The sequence below is a fragment of the Apis laboriosa genome, unplaced genomic scaffold, assembly GCF_014066325.1.
Source record: "Apis laboriosa isolate Shangri-la unplaced genomic scaffold, ASM1406632v1 scaffold11_cov152, whole genome shotgun sequence".
In the NCBI taxonomy this organism is placed as follows: domain Eukaryota; kingdom Metazoa; phylum Arthropoda; class Insecta; order Hymenoptera; family Apidae; genus Apis; species Apis laboriosa.
The window spans coordinates 1,843,484-1,859,835 of record NW_025221020.1 but is presented as its reverse complement, the minus strand read 5'-3'; the positions used below and the strand labels follow the sequence as shown (position 1 = coordinate 1,859,835).

The 16,352-nt window shown below is 42.9% G+C and overlaps 1 protein-coding gene across 10 annotated transcripts in view; it reads left to right on the top strand.

Annotated features, from left to right (window-relative positions):
- The first annotated feature begins 203 nt into the window (after positions 1 to 203).
- LOC122719177 (homeodomain-interacting protein kinase 2) overlaps positions 204 to 16,352 on the top strand; it is a 20,986-nt gene continuing 4,837 nt past the window's right edge. For 3 of the 10 annotated variants that reach the window (XM_043944838.1, XM_043944818.1, XM_043944810.1), the window contains exons 1-18: positions 204 to 847; positions 7,464 to 7,558; positions 8,078 to 8,425; positions 10,383 to 10,709; positions 10,810 to 10,902; positions 10,983 to 11,201; positions 11,277 to 11,649; positions 11,740 to 11,957; positions 12,091 to 12,414; positions 12,571 to 12,750; positions 12,834 to 12,980; positions 13,053 to 13,217; positions 13,305 to 13,729; positions 14,086 to 14,175; positions 14,585 to 14,857; positions 14,941 to 15,106; positions 15,344 to 15,567; positions 16,076 to 16,352. The exon at positions 16,076 to 16,352 is cut by the window's right edge. In XM_043944838.1, the coding sequence (XP_043800773.1) occupies positions 7,505 to 7,558; positions 8,078 to 8,425; positions 10,383 to 10,709; positions 10,810 to 10,902; positions 10,983 to 11,201; positions 11,277 to 11,649; positions 11,740 to 11,957; positions 12,091 to 12,414; positions 12,571 to 12,750; positions 12,834 to 12,980; positions 13,053 to 13,217; positions 13,305 to 13,729; positions 14,086 to 14,175; positions 14,585 to 14,857; positions 14,941 to 15,106; positions 15,344 to 15,567; positions 16,076 to 16,352 (3,903 nt within the window). In that variant the 5' untranslated portion in view covers positions 204 to 847; positions 7,464 to 7,504. Of the gene's footprint in view, positions 848 to 7,463; positions 7,559 to 8,077; positions 8,426 to 10,365; positions 10,710 to 10,809; positions 10,903 to 10,982; positions 11,202 to 11,276; positions 11,650 to 11,739; positions 11,958 to 12,090; positions 12,415 to 12,570; positions 12,751 to 12,833; positions 12,981 to 13,052; positions 13,218 to 13,304; positions 13,730 to 14,085; positions 14,176 to 14,584; positions 14,858 to 14,940; positions 15,107 to 15,343; positions 15,568 to 16,075 lie in introns of those variants that run through there. The other 7 variants (XM_043944795.1, XM_043944801.1, XM_043944820.1 and 4 more) reach the window with 7 other exon arrangements.

Genomic DNA, 16,352 nt, shown 5'->3' with positions numbered 1-16,352 from the left:
CGTCGTCCCTGTGAAAGTGAGCGTAAATCGCCGAAGCGAACCGAAGATGGCCGAAGTAGGGCCATCGTGCGGCAGTCGAGCCCGAGCGATCCCCCGATCGTGGTCGTGCGTGTTGGAACGACAGGTACGGGTACGGGCAGTCAGTAGTGGATTAGCGGCAACGGGAGCAGCAGCAGTAGCGTCCACGGCGGCGGCGGTGGTGCAGCGCTAACAACAGAACGAAACGAAGAGGAGGTATGATCGCTCGAATCGACGGAAGACATCGCGAAACGGGTAAATAACATCGCATTTACCCTGTCCCGGAAACGTCCATTGAGTGAAACGAAGGTGCGCGCAAACGCTGGCTGCTCCACGGAATATGTATGTGACGGAGGTGGGCGAGGGCCGTGCGAAAAAGTGGCGAAAACTGTGAGAGAGGTGCAGTGCCTCCACGTCGGTGGCAGTGGCGGTGTTGGTAGTAGTGGTGCTGGTGGTGTGGTGGTCGTGGCGGTGGTGGTGGCGGCGGTGTGGCGTTGCTGGTGCTACTTCGGTGTATATGCGCGCGTGTATTGGTGGGACACGCACTTCGGCGGGGCCGTGGTTCTCGCTCTCTCTCCTGTTACGTCTCATTCCCTCTTTCTCTCGAACCCCTCTATTCACCGCGACTATCCTCTTTGTCGCCCTCACGGAGGCCATCGTACCGAAAGCGACCGAGCCAGGCCAGGCACTACGCAAGATGGCTGTGTGTCGCTAACGAGAGGCCGACAAACCAGACGGGGAAAAGACAACCCGGGGATAAACGGAACATGCTGCTACGTGATCGTCGGGCCCGTCCCTGAACAGAGAGACACTGGCCAAGAAGCGAGAGGTACGTTTTCTTTTTCTATTACATTAACATTGTCGATGACTCGTTTCGTTTTCCTTCCTTCGTTCTTTCTTTTTGACACGCCGATCTCGTGTGTTTCCATCTCTCTCACTCCGATCTGTAAAATGACACATTTCAAAATTTTTTCGGATGATTTTGTGGTTGACAGGTTGTCGAAGATATCATGATTCGTGTATCGTATTCGCTTCATTCTCGTTCGAAAGATTTATAACATCATCTATCGTTTTACATACGTGTATATCTCACGAACATACGTTCGATACGAGGAAAATATAAACAAATTAAAGTTTTCTCTTTGTGAACGTCGGCCAATCGCCGTGTGTTCATTCTATAAAACTTTTTTTTGCGAAAGCTAGTTGCCCGATCGCGCGTTCGTACGTTATAATTTACTTCACGTAAGCGGCGTGACAGTTTAAATTTTTTTTCCGCACCAGGTTTCGTATGACATCGACGCGACAGTCATTTAGAAGATCGTGAGACGGGAAACCGAATCGAGAACATCTGTTGCCGAAAGCTTGAAAAGGCGAACATAACCTCAAAATGTCGGTTTGCATGCGTCGGTAGGTAGAAGATACGTGATCGGTCCGTATTGTCCACGTCTTTTTCTTCAGTTTGTGTTTACGACAAGCTTATTGGTGGGTGTTTGCGTGTGCGTTTGTGCTCGATAAACAACTTTCGTCGCAAATATTTTGCAAACTTTTCCAACCTTAACGATCGTTTCGAGCGTGGATCTCAATAGTATGTTGCGCAGTGGGACGCAACTCTGCGAAACATCGTATCCCCGGAATTGAACGAAATGCCAGCGGAATCGTGCCGACGGAATGGAAAAATTTCAGCGTTGTAAGACGTTATACGAAGAACATCTGTTTTAAGCAAATGCGTGCACGTATGTTAAAAGTTACATTGCAAAAATATATATTGGATCGGGATTTTTACGTGTCATCGTATTGCACGTTGTTGGTATACGTACATATGTACACACGATATTTTACTCATTACGAATAAAATTTTATTGCTTTTCGTTGCGTCGTCGGAAATTTAAGTTCGCTTGGAAATTTTCCATATACCGTAATATACCATTGTTCACTTCGTATCATATTCTTGCTATATCTGGTCATTTATAAATTCGCTCCTTTTTTTCATGTTAAAAACTGTGTGAGAGACAAAAACGATATTATTTAGATATTTCTCGTTGAAATCTAAGAATGAATACTATATCCACATATCGAAATGATTATTTCCCAATTGAAATCATGTTTTCAGCGACGGATCGAAAACTGCGAACGATTTTGGTTGGGATTAAGTTTTCAAAAGATTATTTTCAAAAGATTAAATATTCGTTAAATATTGTTTTCTAAATCGAAACGATTAGCAACATTAACATTAAAGTAGAAAAAGATAAATGTTGAGTTGAATCATTTTCCCGCGGAACTTCGACTTCGAAAATCCAATTAGTTTCATTCGTATCTCGCTTCCTCCACTTCGAACTCTGCACGTTCATCCGCAGATCGATCGGTGCTCTATATTGTCGCGTTTGATTATCGTTTTCTAATTATCGACTGCGTCTGGCAGTTCGTGCGGCAAACGTAATCGGAAGTGGCAACTGTGCGATCGGTTAGCATATTTTATCTCGTTTCTGCTAGGTTTCAAACATGGCCTTCGAAATGGCCTTTCGGCTGAAAAGTCTTGCTTCTCGACTACTCAACACGTGCGGACGCATTTCAGAAGGACATTGCCATACTTTAAGATTGCTATTCCTCTTCATCATGTGTAAATGCACGCCTTCCATTTGATTATTTTTTTTTGCTTTGCCACGTTTTGTCTTTAATCTTGGAATAGGGGAATGACAAAGCACGACACCGGTTTTTATGATAGCATGTGTATAGCATAAAGGGTGAGGCGCCTATGTAGGCTGTTTCTAACGATCGTTATTGTTTCGAAAGACATTACTATGGAGTAATATTAGCGAAATTGTGTGGCAATGACAAAGTTTGATCGAAGATTGTTATTTCGTGATTTCAAGGCGATCACGAGCAATGCCGCGGAGTAAACCGAATATCGATCGATTACATTAAGCGAATGTAACTTGCTATAGCACTCGGGGACATTTGATGAACTAAGTTAACCTTAAGTTGACCTTAAATAAAGGAATAAGTTACGTGTAGCGCTGTATAATAGATCAAATTTATTTCTAAATTTTGAAATATGATTTTTACATGTAAATTAATAATCATCGTAAATCGTACTTCAAATAATATTCAACTGTTAGCTATCTTTGTCTACTATACCAGTTTTAAAGACAAAAAACAAGGAAACTTTTGTCCATATCGTAGTTAGTATTCCGTTAAAAGAGAAATTTTGTTATTCAAAGAAATAAGACGGACCTCTGTTCGCTTACACGGAATTTTCCATTCTTCACGATCTTTCGTTTGAGGATTAAATTTTGTCCGAATATTCTCTACAATGTGAAAGGCTGCGATACGTTTTTCCTCAAACAACAAAACTAGATCTGATTATTTTGTCGTTTATAAGATTCGATTCTATTTCGAAATCATTTCTGATACGCATTCGATCGATTTGATTAAACGTATTTTTACCAAATACAAATAGAAAAAAATTCACTAAATGTTTGTTATTCTGTTTGATCTTGTTAACGATATTTCTTTGAGCGCGAATACATTCGAGAGTAAAATTCTCGAGAATATTTCTCTCAAATTGGGAATTGAGAATGAAAATTATCGTTGAACAATTACAATGCGATATTCACTATCGAGAAATAGTTCTATCGAGAACTATTCCCAAGAATTTTACTCTCAAATGAACTCGTGCCCTTCGAACGAAGATACAGATTCAATTAATCGATAATTTTTCACGATCTGCTTTTTCCCCGATCTATTTTAGAATTCTTTCGATTTTCTTCTCGTATCTTCGAAAAATATGATTACACACTCGAATTGTGTAAAATTGTTTACGATTTCGATAGAAATTTATAAATAAAAAAGTTTCATAAATCGCGAATTCCAGAACTGGTGTCGTCAGCGGTAAATTCAAAGACGAATAAGAAGCTAACCTTCGATGTGACGCAAAGCAAGGAATATCGTGGGCAAAGAACGGCTCAATTTATACCCGTGAGTATAGGGTTCGTATCACGAAAGCAAGCGTGTTTCGAAGAAGGGAGGATAAACCTAAAAGGGGTGTAAACGCGACATGGAAACGGTGTAAATTGGAAAATTCCATCGTCAATGGAACGTTATCTTTCGTACGGCCGTTGTTGGCATCGACAAGGAAAGCGTGGAATTTTACAGGGAAACGGAGGGAGCGCATAACGTATTTATTGTGTGGCAATCTTAACAATCGATCAACAAAGTCTCTACGACTTTCGCATAAATCAATTTCGAAAGATTTCTTACATAACAATAACAATAATACTGCTTTCCTATCATCGTACGATCCATTGTCTTGGCGGATTCGCGTAAAAATTATAATTAGATCGGGCATCGCAATATCGGGCATCTCGCGTTCGAGTCACGATGAAAAATTACGATAGATATCGCTCAAAGAGGACGAGAGAAATCGATTTTCCTTAAAAATTGTTTTCACGAATCGAGCGTATCTCGAATAGGGATAACGAGTTTGCGAAACGTCCTCGAGGAATTGCGCAAAGAATAAATACAGAGATGGTTGGTTGGTTGGTTGGTTAAAAAACGCGCAAATAAACGTTATATCCCTCGATTCGAGTGAAAATTGATCTTGAACCTTGGTTTTGATAATAATCGTGGCAATTCTTTTCGAAACGACTCGTATTCGATCCGCTAACGCCGGATACATTCTTCGGTTTAGCTTCAAACATGACCCCTTACGCTATCGTCCCGAGATCGTTAGCAGCGGCGCGAAAACTCGGCACAGTAGAAACGAAGTCCAACGCATGATCATCCAATTTGTCGGCGAACTTTTGTGCTCTCGCGATTGCAGGTTATAAATACAGGACGTAACAACAGACGTTTACGATCGCGATACTAGACGGTTAATTTACGACAACGGGTACATTTGTAGCTCCTCAAGCGTTAGTTTGTAGTCGCTTAATTCGCACTTTTCTACGCGCCGTACGATCGCATTTACTAGAGAGAACGAATCAATTTGTCGTCGCGTTTCCCGAGTTCCGGAATCGCGAATGCGGAACGAACGCAACTTATCCAACTTGTATCTAAGTTATTTTTCTTTCGTTATCAATCGGCTGGGCACACATTGCGATTGATTGACGGAATATAAAGTGACGAAACGACGAGCATGCATCTAGCGCATGGCGTCTTCGATCGTTTTTTTTTTTTTTTCTTCATTCGTCGTAGCTTCGAGAATAATCTCGTGGAATTTTAGTTTCATTCGCGCGTCAGAAGCGAAGAATTGGCCAATTGGTCGGCCGACGGAACGATCGATGCGATTTTCTAGCGTCAGACGTTAAACGATCGTTACATGTTCATCCATCGTTGAACGAATGCTTTCAATCGACTTTTCTATTCTTCCAATTCTTCCGGGTGATGAAATTTCTTGGCGACTCGTCGACAGATCCATCGACGGGGCGGTGAATGCTGGTTGCGGGAAAAATTTCCGCGAAAAACGGATCAATTTTGAAATTGTTTCGGGTTTCCCGTTTACCTAGCAATCGGGTTGACTCATCGGGATGTGTGTATAGTCGATGCACGCGAGGGCGTACGTCGTGCATCGCGGATCGCGGCAACGCGCACGTACAACGTCGCGAGCAAGCGAGCAAGCGCAAACGCGCCAGAATTGGAATTTCGTTTCTTCGTCGGTTCGTTCGTTTGTTCGTCGTTGCGCAGATAGACAAGAGAAAGAGTGACTCATCGGCTCTATATCGCGATATAGAAACAATAGCTGCCCGCGTTTGGAAAGTCACGGTTGTGCCGGAATGGATCGTTTCGCGATGCCTCAACCGCAAAATCTCGCGATAGATTAGGTATACGCGCGGTTGTTCGCCGTTTTTCGCCGTTATTGTGCTCCGCGGCTTCGATATGTACGCGGGGTCGGACGAAGATAACGAGTTGAAAAATCAACGAAACGTCGGGACGAAAGATGTTTGCAACGTAAAGGTTACCCGTTGTATGCGGTGTAGTATCGCGTTTATCGTTGAGACACGAGCGCACGAAACGCATCACGATACGTTACGCCTTTCATCGCTCACGTTGCCGAACCTTGCCTGTTTCCCGCGATGATCAAACGACACACGACGATACATAAAGGCGGAACGAGTAAGCCGAAACTCCTTCGATCCGTTATCTGCCACGTGCTATTACGTAAAATCGCTTCTTTTATTACGACGTACGTAAGTACTGATCGGGATAACGCTTCGCTCTTGAAAAGGCGTACGACGTCGTACGCCTTTTTCCTCGTCGTTTTTCGCCGTCTGGTGCAAGCTGCGCCGCCGAGAATCCTTGCCAACCCGACCCAATCTCGCGCCTCTCTTTTCACCTTCTCGCCCAGCCGACCGTTCCAATTATTCTACTAGATCCACAATTTGTCTTCCTTACCTGTCCACATACCGTCCACATACCCGAACTTTCTAACCGCCCCCTTCCCCGCTCTCGCCACGCTTTTCCTCTCCTTCTTTCCCCACCGAAGAAAAGAGAGAATAATTTGGCACCGCGATGATTGCCACGATGACGAAGCGTTTCGTACGGGCTTACCTCCCAAACGAATTCGCACGCCTGGCGGATAGAACTCTTCGACGTATAGCTCCCTCCCTCTCTCCCTTCTCTCTCTTTCTCTTTCTCTCTCTCGCCGCTCGATTTTTAGCCTAGCGCCGCGATACAATGTGCAATAATACATATTGCTCGATGAAGTATAACGACGAAGTTGGTTAATTGGTAATCCATACGATGTCCCGTAGCACTCGATATCTACTACGCGCGGTTAAACACAGAACTCTCTCTGTGAACGGGTAACGAGCCGGTTAACGTAAACGTAACTGTACTTCGCGGTACCGTAGATCCGTTCATAATACAGGAGCAACACTATTTCTGACAAACAGCACTATAATTAGAGCACGTCGCGTACGTAAGGATGAAGGAGAATTGGCGGAAGAGGGAAAGAGAAAGAGAGGGCGAGTGGACGCGTGGTCTCGTGCGCGCGTGTCGAAAACCGAATCGGAGCTATCGAAAGTTTCCAAAACATTCGTCACGCGCCGATCGATCACACGCCCTCCCCGCGTTTTCGTTTTTCTTTTCCAAACACGTAGTACGTGCGTCCCTCTCTGCCCGATTCGCGCGCGCACTCAACCGTTTTTTCCTCTTTCTTTCCGCGATCGATAAGGGAAAAGAAACAAACGTTATCTTATCGAAAGCTTAAATTCGTATATATATATATATATATATTATATATATATATATATACATATATATATAATGTATATGTATATACATATCCACGCTCGATAAAAGTGTTCCAAACATTACAATTCGGTGTTTTCCTTGAGCGTTAAGGGAATATTGGAAATTGGAAGAGTTTTCTCGCGGAGAAATAATGGATGTATCGTGTAGAGAGATGGCTAGCTAGAGACCAACCCAATATGTTTGCCCTGTTCCAGCTACTCGGAGTGTCAACGCGCAGAAACCTGATATTCGGTAGATGCCTTTTGAGAGCCGCTGGCCCGAATCAGCGTGGAACCATACAAAGGCACATGTACGTGAAGGAGACTCTAAAATATTCATAGTCGTGGTGGTCGGCTGTTAGTTGCGTACGTTTTTTATATATCGCGCGTCGCCTCGTCGCAATGGCGAGCCGTGGTGGCTTCCTCTCCTCGGTTCGCCTAAATCAGAACGACGCACGTTGGGTCCCCTCTTTTTTCCGCCTCGATCCCCCGCTGCTCTCAACGACGCCTCGGGATAAAATCCATCTATATACCAAAAATTTTCTCTCTCTCTTCTGTTCTCTCTACTCGCCTCCGTTTTCTTTCCCCCTCTCTCTCTCTTCCTCCCTCTCTCTCTCTCTCTCTCTCTCCATTTTCTCCGTTTCTATTTTTAGTTAGCCTCCGTTTTTCCGTTGTTGTTTACCACTTGCCGTGGAAACTTGCCGGCAACCGTTATCGCTTGTTAGACAAGTAACTAGTAGCAGAGGCACGGTTGCGTAGAGTATTCGAGTATTCCATGGAGGAACGTTCGAACGTTGGAATAATGCGCGTGTTTCCGTTTGTCATTGCAGGGAATGTGTGACATGTTCATCCAAACACAGCAGACGAGTAGCGTCAACGGCAGCAGCAGCAGCAGCAGCAGCAGCAGTAACAACACCGTTCACCACCACAGCAAGAAACGCAAGTTGGAGTACAACGTGAGTCAGCCGGTGATCCAACACGCATTGGTCCAATCGACCGGCGACTACCAATTAGACAATACCGGTCTGCAACAACGGTACTCCGTGAACGGTGCTAATACCGCATTTAGCTCGCTGCACAACAATAATGCGCTGCAGAAGAGTAGCCCGAACCAACAGACCCTGGTACGAGCCTCGACGATCAAGCTCTTAGACACGTACCAACGCTGTGGCCAGAAGGTTGGTCCCACTTCCTGCGATTTTCTCCTACCGATAAACTCTCTTCTGACCCGCGTGATCGCGTCGAGGAAAGTCGATTCATCCTCGTCTTCTTTTTCTCTCTCTCTCTCTCTCTCTCTTATTCTCAATTTTTTCGTTTTATCTCTATCGCGTTCTCTCTCTCTCTCCCCCTCGAGCTCTTGTCTCTAGCTCTCCCTACAACTCTGACGTTAACGCTTCGACCATCGCGAGATGAACGCTAGAGATACGTTCGTAAACGCTTAGATTAGAACTTCATAATCGGGGCTAATGTATTCGCGCTTCTCGCCCCCTCTCTCCTCTCCTCTTCTCTTCTCCACCTCGTTCTTCGCTATCGATACGCTCGATGAGATGGCGCGTACCGCTCGAAACGACTATAAATAAGCGAACGAACCCCGTTCTCCTCCTCGCTTAAAAAAAACAACACTTTTTTCTTTTTTTTCCACGCACGATTCCTCTATAAAGACATTTCTCTATAAAGAGAAATATACTCTCTATGAAGAGAAATATACGAGAAATATCCCAGCTTTTAACGCGTTACGTTATTTATGAATCTTGAAAGGAAGGAAGTAGCCTCGGTTTTATTTCGGCTCGGGGACGCTTTCGAAATTTTAGGGACCTTATCCTTCCAGGTGTCCCTCGACCTTCCCCTTCTCTTCGCACGCCGTTCCTTGCTCGACTCGGAACGGAAAAACGATCTCTGTTCCGCCATTCGACGACAAATTTAATCCGGTCTTGATCCGTGTATTCTTTATTTCATCATCCATCTGCCCCTTTCCGATAAGAGGGCTTACGTCTGCCCGCCGCGGTATTTGTCTTCGCTTATTTTTCCATCGTCTTGCCCGCGCTCCGTTTCCGCAATCGGCTCGCGATACAACACCAAGCCAAGGCCGTTAAAAATAGTGCCACGTTTTTTTTTTTTTTTTTTTCCATTTCGCGGCCAAATGGTCATCGTGCTCGTCATTTTGTCATTCTGACACCGCTCGAAAATCGACTTCGTCATCCGGCCATGGTGGGTTTCGCAGAAGCGGCTTTCCACGACAACGATTTCAAAATCGTCCGGCAAGAAAAAAAAAAGAAAAAAAAAACAAGTTCAAGCAGAGCGTATCGCTTGTAAGAGAGAGAGAGAGAGAAAACATGGTATTTACGAAATGATAATCGTTCGACGTTCGACAGCCACGGATTAATATATCGTCTAAATAATTCTGATGGACTAACTTTCACAAAGGTAGCCTCGATCCATACGAGCGTAAAAAAAAAAAAAAAAAAAAAAAAGAAAAAGAATTCCGCTTCTTTCCGCGTCTAATCGCAATTAACATCTTTGCAAATCGATACCACGGTTTCGATTAATTAAGGAATGAATGGGTAATTAAGGAGTGAATCGATCGATTTTTAGCCCGTCTATCACGGAACGACGTACCACGAGCAACGACGGATATGTCGTTTCTCAGGTAACTTTTCCGTATGGCGTAGTTACGTATCGATTGCCTTCAAGGTTTTCATTCCATATTTCATGTAACCGGTCATCGTGATATATATTTTCGCCAATAACAAAGTGTTTCTTAACGCTTGCTAAAAATCTCAATCTCTCGTCGAAGCGAGGAGCAATCGCCCTTGTGAAAAAAAAAAAACAAAAAAAAAAAATGTTAATTTTTAATTCACGTTCTCCCCTATATACCTGTTATTCCATACGTGGCTGAAATTAATTTTCAACTGATGCAGCTGCTTATGTATGTATATACGTGCTCGTGTAACAAGAATCCAGAGATCACATCCGATGGATTCGTGTTTTTTTCTTGGATTTGTGTTGTCTCGGCATTGGATTCATCGTCCTCCGTGTGTTGGTCGTTATCGTCCCTACCCAATCTAAAGCTATCAAAATCTACCTACAATCTCTTAACGTCCAAAAATTTTTGTATAAGGTGTATTCCTCCTACAGAGAAAAACTTGGTCGAGGGAGGGTAATGGTGACGGCCTGGCAGTCCACTCCGCCAACGCGACGAACGCAGTGGGTAGTACTGTAGTGTCGCAGCACCACACTCAACAGCAACAGCAGCTGCAACAACAACAGCAGCAGCAGCAACAACAACACAAGCAGACAGGCATGACGGCACATAGCAAGCAAGTGACCAACGCTGCCAATGGAGGCGGTGGCAGCAATCCTCAAGGAGACGGAGATTACCAGTTGGTACAACACGAGGTTCTCTATTCTATGACTAATCAGTATGAAGTCCTCGAGTTTTTGGGCAGAGGTACTTTTGGACAGGTAAAATTCTTCTACGGCTACCTGGTAATAAAATAAATTTTCCCTCTACCTGTGATCTTCGAACTAAATTGTCCATTCGTTTTCTTTTTTATTCCATTAGGTCGTAAAATGCTGGAAAAAGGGAACCAACGAGATAGTAGCCATCAAAATTTTGAAGAACCATCCATCATATGCGCGCCAAGGGCAAATTGAGGTGGGTTGTTGAAAAAAAGAAATGGATTAATTTTTATTAATTTGTATCATTATTAAGTGGAAATATCGATTCTAAATCAGGTCTCCATCCTGTCTCGACTTAGTCAGGAAAATGCGGATGAGTTCAACTTTGTGCGCGCTTATGAGTGCTTCCAGCACAAATCCCATACCTGCTTGGTCTTTGAGATGCTAGAACAGAATCTGTATGATTTCCTGAAACAGAATAAATTTTCGCCTCTACCGCTCAAATACATCAGACCGATTCTCCAACAAGTACTCACCGCTCTTTTAAAACTTAAGGTGAGTTGCGTATCTTATATATATGCGTCGAACCGCACGATTCATTGGATAATCTAAACGAGTATATATTTTTAGCAATTGGGGTTGATTCACGCCGATCTTAAGCCAGAAAATATTATGTTGGTGGATCCAGTACGTCAGCCTTATCGTGTTAAAGTTATTGATTTTGGGTCAGCCTCTCATGTGTCTAAAGCTGTCTGCAACACTTATTTGCAATCGCGATACTACCGTGCACCTGAAATTATACTTGGACTTCCATATTGTGAAGCAATAGATATGTGGTCGCTCGGCTGTGTGGTTGCGGAATTATTTCTAGGGTGGCCTTTGTACCCTGGTAGCTCGGAATATGATCAGATTCGATATATAAGTCAGACACAAGGTGTACCAACGGAACACATGTTAAACAATGCCAGCAAAACAACAAAATTCTTTTACAGAGACATGGACAGTACGTAATGAGATCCATCGATTAATTTTCGTCTTTCTATTTTTGAACGTAACAGTTGCACGTAATTAGATTAATTTAAATTAATTGTAGGTACGTATCCATTTTGGCGATTAAAAACACCGGAAGAACACGAGGCTGAAACTGGTATTAAATCTAAAGAAGCAAGAAAGTATATTTTTAATTGTCTTGATGATATTGGCCAAGTTAATGTTCCGACCGATTTGGAGGGTGGTCAACTTTTGGCAGAAAAAGCAGACCGAAGAGAGTTCATAGACCTCTTGAAGAGGATGCTCACGATGGACCAGGTAGTAATATCTAGTTCATGTTTTAATTTTATAATGTCGAAAGATGACGGCCTTCTCTCTTGCGTGTTTAAAAAAAACAAATGAGAGTTATTCTCTGTATTGTTTTCATTCTCTAGCATGTTTTCATCATTTGTAGGAGCGCCGTATAACACCCGGGGAGGCTCTGAACCATGCCTTTGTTACGCTGGCTCACTTAGTCGATTACGCGCATTGTAACAATGTCAAGGCTTCCGTCCAAATGATGGAGGTTTGCCGACGAGCCGGTGATTTCACTGCAAGTCCAGCGCATCACCAAGCTCCGCCAGCACCTCAACCACCTCCACCAACGTCATTGGTAGCTAATTTCGTGCCGACGACGAATGGTAGTGCCGTAACTTTCACCTTCAATAACCAGTTGACCAATCAAGTACAACGATTGGTTAGGGAACATCGCACTGCACAAACAGGATATGACAATCTGGTTCGTTTTTACATTTTTTTTTCTTTACTTTTGATCGACCGCATAATTAAAAATTAAATTTCACTCATTCGCTTTCGATTATTTTTTCTATACTTCGATATAAAAATTTTGTGTACAAAATTTATTTTATATCGTGTATTTTTTTTTTTTTTTTAGTATCAAATATACAGTAACAGTAGTCGTCGTGCGACTCAGTACAGTAGCTCGTCTAGTGGATCAAATAGCGGACGAAGTGGAGTACATGACTTTCCGCATCAATTGGTACCCGGTCTACTTTGTCACCCACCCAGTTATCAAACGATGCCGAGTCCTGCAAAACACGTAGTTGTTGCTCAAGTAAACGAGATACTGATTTTTATTTGAATTCAATATCATGATCATATTCATGATCGTTCAATCATATCTCTTAATTTTCGTAGCCTCCACAAGCGCAACAAGCTCCGCTACAAATTCAACCATCGATTATATCGCAGCAGGCTGTTGCTGCCGCAGCTGCAGCTGCTCAACAACAGTATGCCGCGGTACCCGTATCTATGGTAGAAACTGGACGACAAATGTTATTGACTGTAAGTATCGTGTAAAGCGAACGATGTGTTTTAAAATTATATAATTATATAAATAATTTCATTTTTTCGTAGAATGCTGTACAAACCTCTTGGCCTGGTGGAAGTCGTCAAATGGCTGCTATCGTACCATCTTGGCAGCAATTGCCACCGCAACATGCAGCGATACAGCAACCATTATTGAGCGATGCCGGGGATTGGGGAAGACCTCTTATTGTAGATAGTTCTGCCATTCTGCAGGTAATTTTATTGCCTTATTTTATCGCCTTAATTATCTTCGTAAATGATTGGAACGGACTTTTAACTAACCTCCCTTGTTTTGGGAAGGATCAGCGGCCAGTATTTCCTGTCACAGAAGTTTACAATACTAGTGCCCTTGTTGAACATCCTCCTCAAGCTTGGGCAAAACGTAGTGTGACGAAGCATCATCAACATCACGTGACGGTACCTCAACAGTCTCAGCATAGGCACGAGCATAAGAAAGAAACGCAGCAATTAAGTCCGGTGAAAAAGAGGGTAAAAGAAAGTACACCTCCGAGCAACATGAGACGGCATTCACCTTCGAGCAGTCATTGGCAGCAACAACCCATGCAACAACATCATCATAGCAGTAAACACAGCAGTAGTCATAACGTAGAACACCATCAAGTTACGTCTGGCCGGCAGCAAACTATTACAATTCATGATACCCCATCACCAGCAGTTTCTGTTATCACAATTAGCGATAGTGAAGACGAAACGCCGGGCAAATGGTGAGTTAATTTACTTATTACTTCTTAGAATATTAGAAAGTAGTTAGAAATTTTTGTGCGTATTTATAAAATTAGAAGCTTTATATTTATCGAGAATGTAACGTAAAGTGTTATAGCAAGCCGGGTATTTAATTTGTCGTTAATTTGCTTCGTTAAAAATTTTTTTGTAGTTCGATAAATTTGAAAATTGCCTATTTGCTGGAGTCTCGTTTATAAATATCTATTCTTTTATTTTGTTTTTCTTTACGGAGATTTATCTGTAAATTCTGTCCATAGATGTTTCCACCATGGAATATATTTATTAGTAATTTATTAGAATAGAAAGTAGTGGAATCATGCATGAATATCATTGACAGCTGTGGAGATCGGCAATGCGGAGCCTGTCAAAATTTGGCAACTCGCCTGTCTGGCGATGGACGTCCAGTTCGCGAGGAAGTCATTCGAAGGTATATGAATGTAACGTAGTTCAATCACGCAATCACACACAATAGCATTGATTAATGGTTAATAATCGCTAAGAACGATAGCATAACACATTGCTTTTTTTTATTTATAAATGTAATGTTGTGAAATTAATTTTTGACATTATTAATGTATTTTATTTATATTATCATACCTGTGACGAAAGTTGCAAGCCTAAAAATTGCATATGATATGATAATTTAAATACACGTTTGTAGCGCTTGTGAGTGTCAATTAACTCGTTACGAACTAACGTGTAACTCTAACTTACAGCCCTAGCGTTTAATGCCATTTTTTCATGCTCGGTGTAAACGTATTTTGGATTGTATGGGGTTATCCGTTTTCTGGTTGTTTCTCGTGCAATTGAAAGCACATGTTTTTATATACTTTCAGCACGCAGTCAACACCACGCGTGGTCCAGCCTATGCAACAAACTCATTCGAGTAGTCAATCGCACACTAATGGACACGCAACAGCACACAGTACGTCTCAGAGGTCGCAACGAAAAAATATTATCAGTTGTGTAACTGTTGGTGATAGCGATGGCGAAGCTAGTCCGGGTCGAGCACATAATCATCTATATCAACATTTACCGCAACATCCTCAACATCAGCAAACTACGCAGCTAATTAAACACGAACCTCAACAACAACATCACGTCAGCAGGTAATTGAATTCGACCCAACAAAAGTTTATAATTTCATTTGAAGAAACATTCTCAAATGACGTCAATACATTGTTAATTGCAGTAGTAGCTCTGGATATTCTTCTCAATCGCAAAAGAAACGTTTGTTGGCCAAAGTACAATCCGAATGCAATATGGTGAATGTTGCGACGAAACCGGAGCCCGGTGTTGAGTACCTTGCACCACATCCGTGTCACGCGCCAGCCTGTAAAGAGCCACCGACCTATCAGGTTAAATTTTAATTAATAAATCAACCCTTTTTTTTTTTTCTTTCTTTTTTTCTTTCTCTCTTTCTTCTTTTTTTTTTTTTTTCCCCCTCTCTTCCTTCTTTTCATGCCTTATTTTTAATGGCCAACCGAGAGTTTCTGGGCTTAGTCGAGGAAACAATAACGACGATCCTGCTCCGCATACATTGGATACTCCCTTCCCCTGTTTTAGTAATCTTTATTTTGAAAATGTTTTTCTAGGATGATGCCTATGACATGCATGACTACTTCTTGCAGTATGTGACCACGAGTAGCGCGCATCCCCACCTTCAAGAGCAGCATATTGTGTATACGACCGGCACGGACAAGCGGGTATCATGGCCTGGAAAGAGAGCTGAATACAAACACGAGTACGTTCAACCACCGGCTGCTCATTCCAGAGACCACCAGAAATGGGCAGTGGCGAATACTGTGCATCAGTATAGGTAAGCATCAAGTATCGCACGTTATGTTTGAATTACACGAAGCATGTATTATACACATATACACGCATAGATAGAGATTATAGATTTAGAAAGAATTTAGAAAACGGATAGAACACGTTAGAATAGTTAAGTGAAATTTATACGCATGTAATTTATCGAACAACGCATGATGTGAATTTTCTCTTTGTATGTATTGTAACGACCAAACCGATGACAGTCAGCTCGTTGTATATATACGTTGTATACGAGACAACAGAGTACGGGCCGAGTATTGTGACCGGCAAGTAAACAGCATGAATTTCTATGTTATTTTTTTTCCCGCAAAGTAAAAGTGCCGAGAGTAAAAAGTGAGAATCTTCTTGAAAGGAATCTCGGAATGAGCCGATCTATTCTTGATTCTCTCTGTCTGTGGTTTGGTCTCTGTCCTTTTAGAGAGACTTCTTAAAGTAAGTAAAGAACGCATGGGAATTGCATAACGAAGGGTTGGATTTTGTTTTGGGTTTTGTAGGCAGAGCCAGGTGGTGGGTTCGGCAGCCCATCCGGGTCATACCCACAGTCATCATGGGCATCCGGCCCACCTCAGTCCTGGGGGCGGTGGCGGGGGTAGAAGTCCTGCAGGGGGGCCTGTAATAGGAAGTGCCCAACATCTGGGACAGCCCCTGTACCAGGAGTACGCTCACGTACGTTCAAGAGCCCATGCCGTGCCACCCCCGGTATACGTTACCGCCGCGCCTTCTCAGGCTCCCACTGCTATCCAGCAGCAACAAGTGCCCACCTATCAGGGA